This window comes from Rhinolophus sinicus, chromosome 11 (assembly GCF_057876585.1).
Source record: "Rhinolophus sinicus isolate RSI-liver-muscle chromosome 11, RSI-T2T, whole genome shotgun sequence".
NCBI classification, from domain to species: Eukaryota; Metazoa; Chordata; class Mammalia; order Chiroptera; family Rhinolophidae; genus Rhinolophus; species Rhinolophus sinicus.
The window spans coordinates 12,005,097-12,017,376 of NC_142511.1; the positions used below are offsets into that span (position 1 = coordinate 12,005,097).

Sequence of the window (12,280 nt, forward strand, 5' to 3'; positions counted from 1 at the left end):
AAAATAGAGAACGTGGAGCCAAATGTGTTTGTGATGTCTGGTGCCTTAGAAATCATTCTGTTGCAGCCTAGTTCTATAACTGTATTTGAATACCAGATGAGAAACAGGTGCGGTTCTGGGACCTGTGCCCTTTCAGTTGATGACTAAGATAAGAGACATTATTACAGTTCTGGATAAATGTCAAGAGGGGTACATAAAAGAGGCGCATCCTAGAATCGCCAAAGAGCAGTTTGGGACTGATCTTCATCTGCCTGTGGTATGGAAAGTTTTGCCCAGAGTCTGGCACATAGTGATCTCAGTACTCGGTAAATGTTAGCTGTTTCAGTTGAAGTGAACACACATAAACTGTAAAGAAGAGGTAATCCCTTAAAACCACCTATGACTAAAGCACGACTCTGGGCAAGAGAATAAGATACTACAGAGAAAAAGATAAACGCGTGAGGTGTGATTAAAAACAAATGCAGTAAATGTTTAAATTAAAAAAAATTATTACAGTAAAAGACACATTGCCATGAATCCTCCTCAAGATACTCCTCCTCGCTTCGAACACACTTATCCCATCATTCTTGCCACTTTCTGAAGCAGTTCTGGAAATCCTCTTTCTTGAGTGTCTTTAGTTGTGCTGTCATGGCTGCCTCGATGTCCTGAATTGATTTAAAATGTTTTCCTTTCATGGTCATTTTGACTTTGGGGAAGAGCCGGAAGTCTTAAGGTGCCGGATCCGGTGAATAAGGTGGATGAAGACACAATGTAATGTTTTTATTTAACAGATATTGCCGTACCAGAAGCGATGTGTGACACAGAACGTTGTCATGATGGAGGATGAAGTAAAGACTCACGGAAGAGGACTTCCAGAACTACTTTAGAAAGTGGCAAGAATGATGGGATAAGTGTGTTCGAAGTGAGGCAGAGTATTTTGAGGGGGATTAATGGCAATGTGTCTTACTGTAGTAATTTTTTAAAAAATTTAAACATTCACCATATATTTTGATCACACCTCATAAGTGGAATGAAAATGTAAAGAAAAGCTCATATCTTGGAGGATAATTTGAAGTGTTATGTTGAAAGGACTTGATGTTATCCCTTGTTTTGATAACCACTACTTACTAATTTCATTTAAATCAGTTATTGTGTTAGTTTTAACATTTAATAATCCAAATGCAACATGAAGCTATAACAATAAGAGGAAAATAACTAGGAAAAGGACTAGATTGGGGGTAAAGAAAATTTGTATTAACATCTAAAGTCATTTCTATGAATTTAGGCAGAATAACTTCTCTGAGCTTGTTTTTTAATCAGAATGAAAGATAGTCTCACTCGTGTTCTGAAGCACAAATAAAATAGTATATGCAGTCATGATATTTGCTGTTATGTTTTACAGATGTTAATTGTGATTATTCTGGAGGTCTCCAGAGCCTTGATTCTCCTTTATAGTCATTTGCAGAATATAGACTATTTCAGTATACTCTAAAATAATTAAGAAAGGAACAGGTAAGCCATATGTGGAAAGGTAGCCCTGAAGGTGTACATAGAAGGTGATGTTTTACTGGGGAAACTTGCCCTGTATTTATTCACTGTGGGAAAGTATGTAAAACAATTATTGAAGCACAGAAGATCAAGGGAAAAGGGAATAAGTAGAGCAATTCGTTAGGCTCTCAGGTGATAAGCAGTCTGAGAAGTGTTTAAACATTCATTAGTAGTCTTACATTAAGCAGTATTCTATACAGAATGTTTATCTTGTGAATATTTATGAGAATTCAGTTATTTTTAGTTGCTTTTTTCTGACTATAAAAGGAATATATAGCCATAGGAAAAAAATTAGAAAAGTAAATTTTAAAAGAAACCAAAACCCACTCAGGATCCCACCATCCAGAAGTAATAATTTTACTCTTGGTCTTCATCTTTTCAGATTGTAATGTACATACATTACATGTGCATCATCTTCACCTGTCCTCATTATGTAACAGCATAATATGGTATTAGAGCAACCACATAATTTCTTCATGACTTCGTAATCTTCCATTTTATGCATATACCCTTTATTCTTAAATGATGGGTTGTTGTTTTTTTTAAAGATTTTGATATTACGTATGCCAGGATGAACATACTTGTATATACACTTTATATACTCGTTTGATTATTTCATTTGGAATGAAGTCCTAGATGTGGAGTTGTTGGATCAAATGGTATGCGTATTTTAGCTCTCCTGTACTTTGTTATACTCCCCTCAGGAAAAGTCACACTGATTTCCAATTGAATTAATTGTGAATGAAGAAAGCGCTTCTCTTTTTAGTGTGTATCTTAAATGTATTTTTGTTTGTTTTAAAGTCAGAGCTGTTGAAACTGGAAGTTGATAAATCAGAGAAGCTTACAAAAGATGGGAAGGAGAAGGCAGGGTCATCTGTTTGCTGTTTGAATAGTCATCTTGATATTGATGTTTTCTGTTCCTACTCAAGTAAATTTAGCTGATCGGGCTCCTGAAAATAGTTGTTTTAGCACCTCATGTTAATTTGTAATACCCTCTATCATGGGTGTCTTCCTTGAGTCTCTTAAGACAGAGGTGTTTGGGAGGGCATTAGAGTTAAGAACTAAAATAGATACTACTTAGGGAATGTGCCGTCTCCTGCCCATTTCATTTTAGAAGGCTAGAAACTAGAAAATGATAGCCCCCAAGGTGGTAAAAGGAACCCCTGTGTACCCAGTAGTAGCATACAAATACACCTCAGAGGAGTCAAGTATCCTAATAGGTTTTTTTTGTTACTGTTATTGGGGAACACTGTGTTTCTCCAGGGCCCATCAGCTCCAAGTCGTCGTCCTTCAATCTAGTTGTGGAGGGCGAAGCTCAGCACCAAGTCCAGTTGCCGTTTTCAATCTTTAGTTGCAGGGGGCGCAGCCCAACATCCCATGTGGGAATTGAGCCAGCAACCTTGTTGAGAGCTCGCGCTCTAACCAGCTGAGCCATCTGGCTGCCCCCCTAATAGGTTTTAAGTTCTTCTAGAAGCCACTGCTTACTAGAAATGCTAAAAACTGTAGGAAAGATAAAAGAGGAAGGGGATAACAGTAGCTTTGAGCATTCACTTGTTTATAGAATGCAAAGACTTCTTGAAGGGTCCAGAAAACTTTGGACCCTTAACGCAACTATTCTCTTGATGGACAAATACAGAGTTCCGTTCTTCAGTAGCACTTTTCTTCAGGGTTAGTGAGTTGCCAAGTACTGGTGGTTAAAAGCTAGTCTAGTTCAGCAAGTCAAGGCACATACACCAACGAGAATGTAAGCTCAGGGAAGTTCACAGTATGTTGAAGAAGGCATCTTTTCATTCCTTCTCTTTATGGACAGTGTAACTGTGAACAGGTGACTCTACACTTACCTGTGTTTGTTATGAGCCCCATCCCCTAACGGATTCTTGTATTAGGGATGTAGAAATTCATAAATCGTGCTTTGTATTAGTTCAAAGGATATTGATAGTTCTAGTGAAGTTAATGGTATTTTTTGTTTTTTCAAGATTGAGCCTCTGATTTCTTAAATAGTCATGTCAACCTGGAATATCTTCATATAGGTACTTAACTCAGAAAACATTTTCTCAAGGAACTAAAATCCAACCTGTGATCAGGAACTTTGTGACACAATCAAATTCAAGGCAACTTAGAAGCATTCAGTTTTTATAAATCTTCATGTGCCTCCATAGCTATACCTTTAGGACATAATATCCACCAAATAAATATTGTTTTGTATAGTTAGAAAATAGGGAATGCTTCAGAATGTTTTCCAACACTTAGACCATTAACCTATAGTACTCCCCTTAGGGCTGATCATATTTATTGCCGGAAACGGTAATATATACTCAGTTTCCCCTGCTGTGTAAATTCATCAAAAACGAGTGATTTCATTCAGTTTCTTATCTCTAGCATCTTCTGTGGCACCTGATGCAAATATGCTATAAATACTTTATGAGGTAATAAATGAATGAGAGGTGGCCACAGTAGATATGGCAATGAAAGATTGTTCACCTTGCTAATACCCATACGTCTCAGTTAAGTCATTTTTTTAATGTGTGCCTTCACTGTTGCAGGCAGTTAAAATAAGCTCACCATGTGTGTTCTGCCCCATTCTTTACAGGAAAATCACTCTGAATATCATTAAGGGTTTAGGCCAGTGGTGAAGAAATTTTATTTTCTATAAAAGTGTCTACCATAGAATTACGTGGTAATTTTTTTGTCCTGATTTTTTTTAATGAATTTTGGAGCTTCCTAAAGATATCATTACTATTATTGTTTCTGTTGATACTGAGGTGGCAGTGGGACACATTTATTAAAATAATTAACCCTGATAAACAAGTGTAACTATAATTTTATAGCTTTTAAGTCTTGTTTTCTTTTTTTTCATCTCAGCCCAGGAGAATCAGTGCCGTTTCTGTGGCAGAGCGAGTTGCATACGAGAGAGGAGAAGAGCCTGGGAAAAGCTGTGGCTACAGTGTTCGATTTGAGTCTGTACTTCCCCGCCCTCATGCCAGCATACTGTTTTGTACTGTCGGTCAGTACTGTGCTTTATTTTGGTCTTTCATTTGGGGTTTATAGTGTGGTGTTTTTGAAGAAAACTTGGTAACAGCACAGAATGACTGGAAATAATAAATCAGGGAGTCAGTCTCAGAATTCTTGTTTAAATAGAACTTTGGGCAGGTTTCCTCCCTGCCCATCCCCCCCCCCCCCCCCCCCCAATGGAGAGCATGATATACCTGCTGGTTGTTGTAGCTTAGAGAAAATAAAATCAGGTTACTAGAGTTACATCTTCCTGATACAGTTTCCTGAGGTTATCGCAGTTACAGCAGAATTGATTGTCCAGAAATTTGTTTCTCTGCACTTTTCTATCCTCCCTACTTTAATCAACATAGAAACTCTTCTCCAGTTGTTGCTCTGGTTTTCTTTTAAAGGTGTCCTCCTAAGAAAGTTAGAAGCAGGCATTCGAGGAATCAGTCATGTAATTGTAGATGAAATACATGAAAGAGACATAAATGTAAGTAACTTGAGCATTATGGTAAGGTGCTAATACTAATATTCTGAATAAAAAGAAACCAAAATAGAATGTCTGCTTTATTTTTTCTTTGCCCTCTGCTTACATCTTCTGTCAAAACCCTGAACTTCAGTCACTAAGATGTTGGACATCTTTATTAGCTAGCCTGTTAAAATTACTCTGTTTTCTTTGTTAAATTCACAGAATTCTAAAAGTAAAGATCTCTTACTGTGACGTAAGTATAGTTGCAGTGATCACAAAGAGCTAGCATAATTCAGTAATGGAACTAATGATTGTAATACAGTTTCTCATTGAAATGGAGGCTTATCGGCAGTAAATTTTATAATTTTTAAATGTAATATAATTAAAGATGTCTTTCGGATGTTTGCAGCTCTAATCTTTTCAGCTGTTGATGATCGTGCCAGAATTAAGGAGAAACTAAAATTTATTTTGTACCTTTCCCTCATTTGGTCCTTGGCAAAACTTGTCTAGAATTAACTTAGATAATAATTATGTAATTTGAAAATTGATACCATAATTGGATAGTATGTCATTCAAATTGTTACCAGCTTTTACTGCTTAAAACGCTTGTTAGAGTTCCTCCTCTAGAAAATACTTTTATAGCTGTTCTTTTTAATCATCTTTGGTTTTGGCAAAACTTTGACCTTTTTGGTTGAGCTAAAGCAAGTAAGAAAGTTTGGATGGTTTATCAGATGACTTTTTACATCAGAAATTTATTCAGTAGGGTAAAATTTTTCCTGTTTTTGTCATTCAGAATCTCTTGAAAGCTTTGTTTTTTTCCTAATTAATCAAAATTAAATATTTCAAGATTGTCTTTTCTAGTATGGTACCATACCAATATTCTTAGAGTTTAAGTAGTTTTGGTCAACTTGCCTTGAAAGATTGTCAGGTCTATGTTTATTATTCACAGTGAAAAATAGAAAAATACCTTTGCGGAAACATTTTATGTTCTCTTGCAGATGAACCTTATCTAAATTTGTCACTTTGCAGGGGAAAAACCAAAAGAACTTGTAGACCAATTATTATAAGTAATAGAATAGGAAAAATTAACAATGTGGCTGAATAAAAGGTTAGTTTATAAAAGTCTGTTGCATTGTATATATTACAAACAAACAGCTAGAAAACAACTGAAAAGATAACATTGCAGTGCTCAGAATGTGAAGTGCCTAAAAATTCAACAAAAAGACATGCAGGACTTCTATAGAAAAATAAAACTTTTGCAAAATGCTGAAAAAGACCAGATCATGTTCATGGTCTAATATCACATAGATGTCAATTCTCCCAGGTTGATCCACAGTTTGAATGCAGTTCTAATCAAATTCCAAGAAAGGGTTTTCATAGAATTTAATAGGCTGATTACAGACACTAATAGGGAAATTTTATGGCCGAAAATAGATAGGACTTCTGAAGAAGAAGAGCAAGATGGATGGTCTTGCTTTACAGATATCAGGACTTAATTTGAAGCTATAATAATTGAGATGGTATAGTACTTGGGTTGACAGTTTGACCAATGATGTGATATAGAGTATAGAAACAGATTGTGTGCTATATGCTGCTTTGGTATAAGAGAGTGACGACATGTCAGATCAGTGGGAAAGGAAGTGAACTGTTCAGTCAATGGAGATGGAAACAATTGGTCATTCGTAAGGAAGTGGTTGAAATTGGGTTCTTACCTCAGAACCAAATATAAAAATTAACTCCAGATAGGTTAAGGACTTAAATGCCAAAGCAGTTTTAAAACTTAGAAAATGTAAGTAAATGTCTAGATAACAGTGTCCGGTAGAAACAATGTGAGCCACATATGTAACTTTAAATTTTCTAGTAACATATTTTAAAAGGTGAAACAAAACAGGTGAAATTAGTATATGTAAACTATTTTCACCATGTCGTCAATATAAAAAAATATATTGAAATAGTTTTACATTCTCTTTTTCATAATAAGTCTTCAAACTTTGGTGTATATTTTACATTTAGAGCACATCTCCGTTCAGATTAGGCACATTTCGTGTGCTCAGTAGCCACGTGTGGCGTGGCCAGTGGCTCCTGTACTGGGCAACATAGTTCTAGACCTTTTGGAAGGATTTCTTAAAATGCACTAACCATGAAAAGCCTGATTTGTTCATCTATATTAAAACTAAGATTATTTGGTTATTCAAAAGGTACTTTAAAGAAAATCACAGGCTAGAAGATTCCAATGTGGCCAACAAAGGATTAGTATATTTTAGAAATATATAAACACTTCCTACAAATCAGTAAGAAAAGCACAGATGACTCAGTAGAGAAATAAGCAAAAAATACAAACAGGCATTTTACAAAATTTTATAAAATAGGAAACATTTGGCTAATAAACATGAGGTATTCAGTCTCATTGGTGAAGGAGAAAGAACAGATCAAGACCATAATAAGGTACTGCTTTATATCAATTTGATGAATAAAATTTAAGTGATGATGCCAAGTGTTGGAGAATATGAGGATCAGAAGGATCTCTTATCCACTGCTCATGGGAATATGTGAATTGATGGAACTGCTTAGAAAAATAGGTTTTTATCTCCACTGTTACTGTATTGCACTGTAAACCCTTTCTTTTAGGCATCAACAAGTTCAGCATTTACACACTGTAACTGCAGTTGCATACCCACACTTGCCCATAGAAACTTGCATATGTACAGCAAGTGACATGAACAAGAACTTTCATACTAGCAAATGTTCACCATAGTGAAACCCTGGAAACAACCCAGATACCTGCAGTAGGTACCACAGATAACCTACTGGTGAATTAATTGGTACCATGTTTCCCCGAAAATAAGACCTCGCTGAACCCTCAGCTCTAATGTGTGTTTTGGAGCAAAAATTAATATAAGGCTCGATATATTAATTAGACCGGGTCTTATATTAAAATAAGACCGGGTCTTGTATTAATTTTTGCTCCAAAAGATGCATTAGAGCTGATGGTCTGGCTAGGTCTTATTTTTGGGGAAACACGGTATATTCACACATTTGGATATTAAACTGTCATTAGAATAACTAGTAATACATATGGATAAATTTTAGCAGTGCTATAGTATGTGAAGAACGAAGAATAAATAATAGAGATATGTTAACATACTTTTTAAGGTATATCTATAGATGACATGAAAGCTATATGAAAAGGAATATAAACCAAAGATTCAGTATGGTGGTGGTTTTCTATAGTTGGGGAGGGCAGAGTGATGGGCGAGAGGACCACCCACTCGGCCAGAGAAAAGTTTTGTCACTGTTCTAGCTTTCATGTTCTTTGGTGGATTGATGGATACTTTACATTATTAAATAATAAATGTCTTAGCCATTATTTTGTTTGAATGAACCAGATAAGACCTTTTCAACATTTTTAAGACCACATGTGATTGGATAACTGATTTTTGGTTCATCATGGGTTTCCCCTTTTTTCAAGTCTGTGTGCCTACAGATATAAATTTCACTGAAAAATTTGAGATGAATTCTTTGCTCTCATTAATGTTTTTATTTTCTCTACCCAAATAGCACATTTTTAATCCCCACACGTATTAGCCTATGACTGTTGTTAAAAACACTGTTACTGTATTGCACTGTAAACCCTTTCTTTTAGGCATCAACAAGCCATCTAAGAAACTGAATTTCACTGATGTCTGTGGCTATGTAGCACTGCACATCTTTTGTGTGTATCTCATGAGCACGGACTTTTTATGTAATTTTTTAAATATGTGTGTTTGTTTTAATAGACAGACTTCCTTTTGGTAGTGCTGCGTGATGTGGTTCAGGCTTATCCTGAAGTTCGTGTTGTTCTCATGTCCGCTACTATTGATACCAGCATGTTCTATGAATATTTCTTCAATTGCCCCATCATTGAAGTTTATGGGAGGACTTACCCAGTTCAAGGTAAATGTGTGGGGGTGGTGCTGGAAGATGAGTATCTTTTGTGCTTCTGGGGAACATAATTGATCAGTTTCTTAATTCTGGAGATGAGGAAAATGTCCTTTGTAGTTTAAAGGACATTTAAAATACATGCCAAATTAGAGTATCAAATGCATCATAGCGTCTTTGGGGCTTTATTCAAGACAGTAAGTACAGACTGGGAAGGAGAACAAGTTTCATTCGCTACTTGCAGAATTTGTATATCCAGTAAATTTCCTGCCTTTTATTTATAGCCAAACTTAACTTTAAAAATTATATACAGTCAAGTATAAATCAGTGTGGTCTATAGTTGGTCATGGGAAATACTGTTAAAAGTTTAAGCAGCCAGGGTCAAAGTAACGAGAATCAACGAGAATCTTTCTAGATCCGGAGCAGGCAGATTTTTGAAATGATGTTTAAGGTGAATATTTTAAGGTCAAGTTATTTCTGATAGTTATAAATGTTTCTTTAAAAGACTGTGTCATCACCATTTTCTAGTAGCTTGGGTTAAAAAACTGAATTATGGCAGTCTGAGGGCATGAAAATAAGCTCTGATGTTTGTAATGGAGGTATGAAATGATGAATGGCTATTTTGGGGTGCTAATTTTTGAAATTCTAAAGTAAGAGTAGCCCTGAAATAAAAACCAATGCAATTGTATCTCACAAGAGTACTAAAACTGCCTTAAAAGTAACTGGGCAACATGGATGGACCTAGAGAATACCATGCTAATGAAATAAGTCAGATGGAGAAAGACAAAGACCGTCTGATCTCACTTACATGTGGAATCTAAAGAACAGAATGAGCAAACAAACAAAACAAATAGGTATGGGGGAAAGAGAAAATGAGGGTTGCTAGGTGGAAGACGGGGTGGGGATAGGGGAGAAGGTAAAGGGATGAGAAAGTACAAGTCAGTAATCACAGTATAGCCATGGGGATGTGAAATACAATTTGGGGGATATAATCAATAATGTGAAGATTTTGGAGGGTGTCAGATGGGCACTTGTCCTATTAGGGAGACCACTTCAGGGATGGTGTAGATGTCTGACCACAGCTCTGTACACCTGAGGCTGAAGCTGAATAATACTGTATGTCAACTATAATTAAATATATATACAGAGGGTGCCAAAAAAAAGTATACACATTATAAGAAAGAAAAATATCTGTATTAAAATTGTAATCTATACCAATAACAAAAGATGAATACAAGTCACGTTTGATTTCTGCAATTACAAGAGGTGCTCAAAGTGGTTACCACAGCATCCAGACACTTTGGATTATGGCGAACTACTGCTTGAACAACGTTGACCAAAGTGTCCACTTGTATACATTTTTTGTATGTATGCATGTGTATGTATTAATATATGTACGTGTATATATGCATATATACATGCATATATACATACAGTTGCAGGATGTGGAGTACAGCGTAGAGAATAGAGTCAATGGAATTGTAACAGCTATATATGATATCAGGGGTAGTAGATTGGGGAAGGGGAGTTATCACTGTGAGGGGTATAAATGTCTATTAAATTGTTCTGTGCACGTGAAACTAATCAAAAAACAAAAATTTAAGAAAATACATGAATGGCATGGTAGAAGCCAGGTTTACTGTTGGCGTGAGAGGTTACAGGTAGGAGGGAAGGCTTGAATGAACCGTGTGGTACTGGTTTATAGTTAGAGACATTAGTAAGAACTAGTGTTTAGATGCGAATGGATAGATACAGAAATAATCATAGATGTGTATGAATACGTGGGTTAATACACATAATATTCCCGAGCTCTGTCTGCTGAGCAGCCCTAGGAGCAGTGACATCCCAGTAGCAAGGGTCATGCCAACAGCAAGATTTTATTTCCAGTACCATTTTTTTTTTCCAGTTAAAGAACCAGATGTCCTTGGAGAAATGGCTGATTCTACAGTTAAGTCAGGGAATATAAGAAATGGAATATCTTATAGTACCAGAAAGTAAGGAAGTGTTCTAAGCGCGCACGCGCACGCACACACACACACATACACACACACACACACACAGAGTGATGGAGACAAAGGGACTTAGGAGCCAATCTGAAAGAGCTCTCAATGGCCAAAGCTGGAATAGTTGAAGCAAAAAAATAGTAAAATAACATGATATTGGATTTGTAACCCTAAGTATAAAATGAATACCCATGAATAATCTATACGGCAGTTAAATAAATGGGTAATAAAGACAAATGTGTCATATAGACGAACTCTGAAAAATGTATGTAGGTAGTCTCACTCACAAAAGTGAGGCTTAACGGCCTGTCCCTTGAGTGTGTTGTGCTTAATGACTTGTTTCCAAAGAGTAAGTATGGATGGGGAAACAAGTAACTTGACAGTGTAGTAATTGCCAAACACTATCTCAGGTGACCAAGTTTAACATGATCAGTGATGAGTCATGTTGATAGTACGTGCCCTGGATATAATGTGATGAGAAGGGTGCTCTGGGGCTCTTTGGGCTTAGAGGCAAATGTTTAGATTATGAGACACTGCTGGGCCTGTCAGAACCTCAGGAACAAGACTAATGAGCAGCTGTTCCAGCCTTCACATTGCGGTCCTTCAGAGGAATAACTGAAAGAACCTGTTTTATGTGCACATCCCAGTAGAGGAAAGACGGACTGTGGTATATACTATTGTGGTGATGTTATTATGTGTAACTCCCCGACAGTGGGACTGTAGGGCATAGTACATGAGCGCAATAGGCGTTCCATGGGTGTTTGATTAAATACTGTATGTAGAGGATGCCCGACTGGCGTTGTGGGAACATGTATTAGAGATGCCTCACCCTCCAGCAAGGTCCAAGAGATGGAGACACTGAGTTTGGGAAAAGAGATTATTGCCACTGGCAGTTTTTGGCAGTTGTGAAGAATCAGATTAATGGGTATTAAGATAATTTTGAATTACGAATTAGAAAATGAGTTTTAAAGACTGCTCTATTCTGAAAGTTGATGGTACTTACCTGACTTGGATTGTCCTGGCAGAATACTTTTTGGAAGACTGTATTCAGATGACCAACTTTGTGCCTCCACCAAAGGACAAGAAGAAGAAGGATAAGGATAAGGACGAAGACGGTGAGGAGGATGATGTAAGTGAATTGCAGAAAGAGTTCTCATTATGGGCACATTGTTACAAGGAGGAGGATGGATTTTAGTAAAAATGCGCAATGAGTTAGCATTACAGAAAGCTTTTTTTAAAAAATGACTGTAATGTCTGTCTTTGAATTAATTGATATATATGTCACTCCAAAGAATTTCATGTTCAGTGACAAGCTCATTTCATGCCATGAGTTAAACCATCTGTGGCATAAAGTCAAAAGAAAAAGAAG

The 12,280-nt window shown here is 36.4% G+C and overlaps 1 protein-coding gene across 3 annotated transcripts in view; it reads left to right on the top strand.

Annotated features, from left to right (window-relative positions):
- DHX9 (DExH-box helicase 9) overlaps positions 1–12,280 on the top strand; it is a 46,386-nt gene that overhangs the window by 19,789 nt on the left and 14,317 nt on the right. For all 3 annotated transcript variants that reach the window (XM_019737204.3, XM_019737280.3, XM_019737354.3), the window contains 4 exons: positions 4,390–4,531; positions 4,929–5,011; positions 8,767–8,923; positions 11,937–12,040. In XM_019737204.3, coding sequence (XP_019592763.3) covers positions 4,390–4,531; positions 4,929–5,011; positions 8,767–8,923; positions 11,937–12,040 — 486 coding nt within the window. The remainder of the gene's footprint in view (positions 1–4,389; positions 4,532–4,928; positions 5,012–8,766; positions 8,924–11,936; positions 12,041–12,280) is intronic.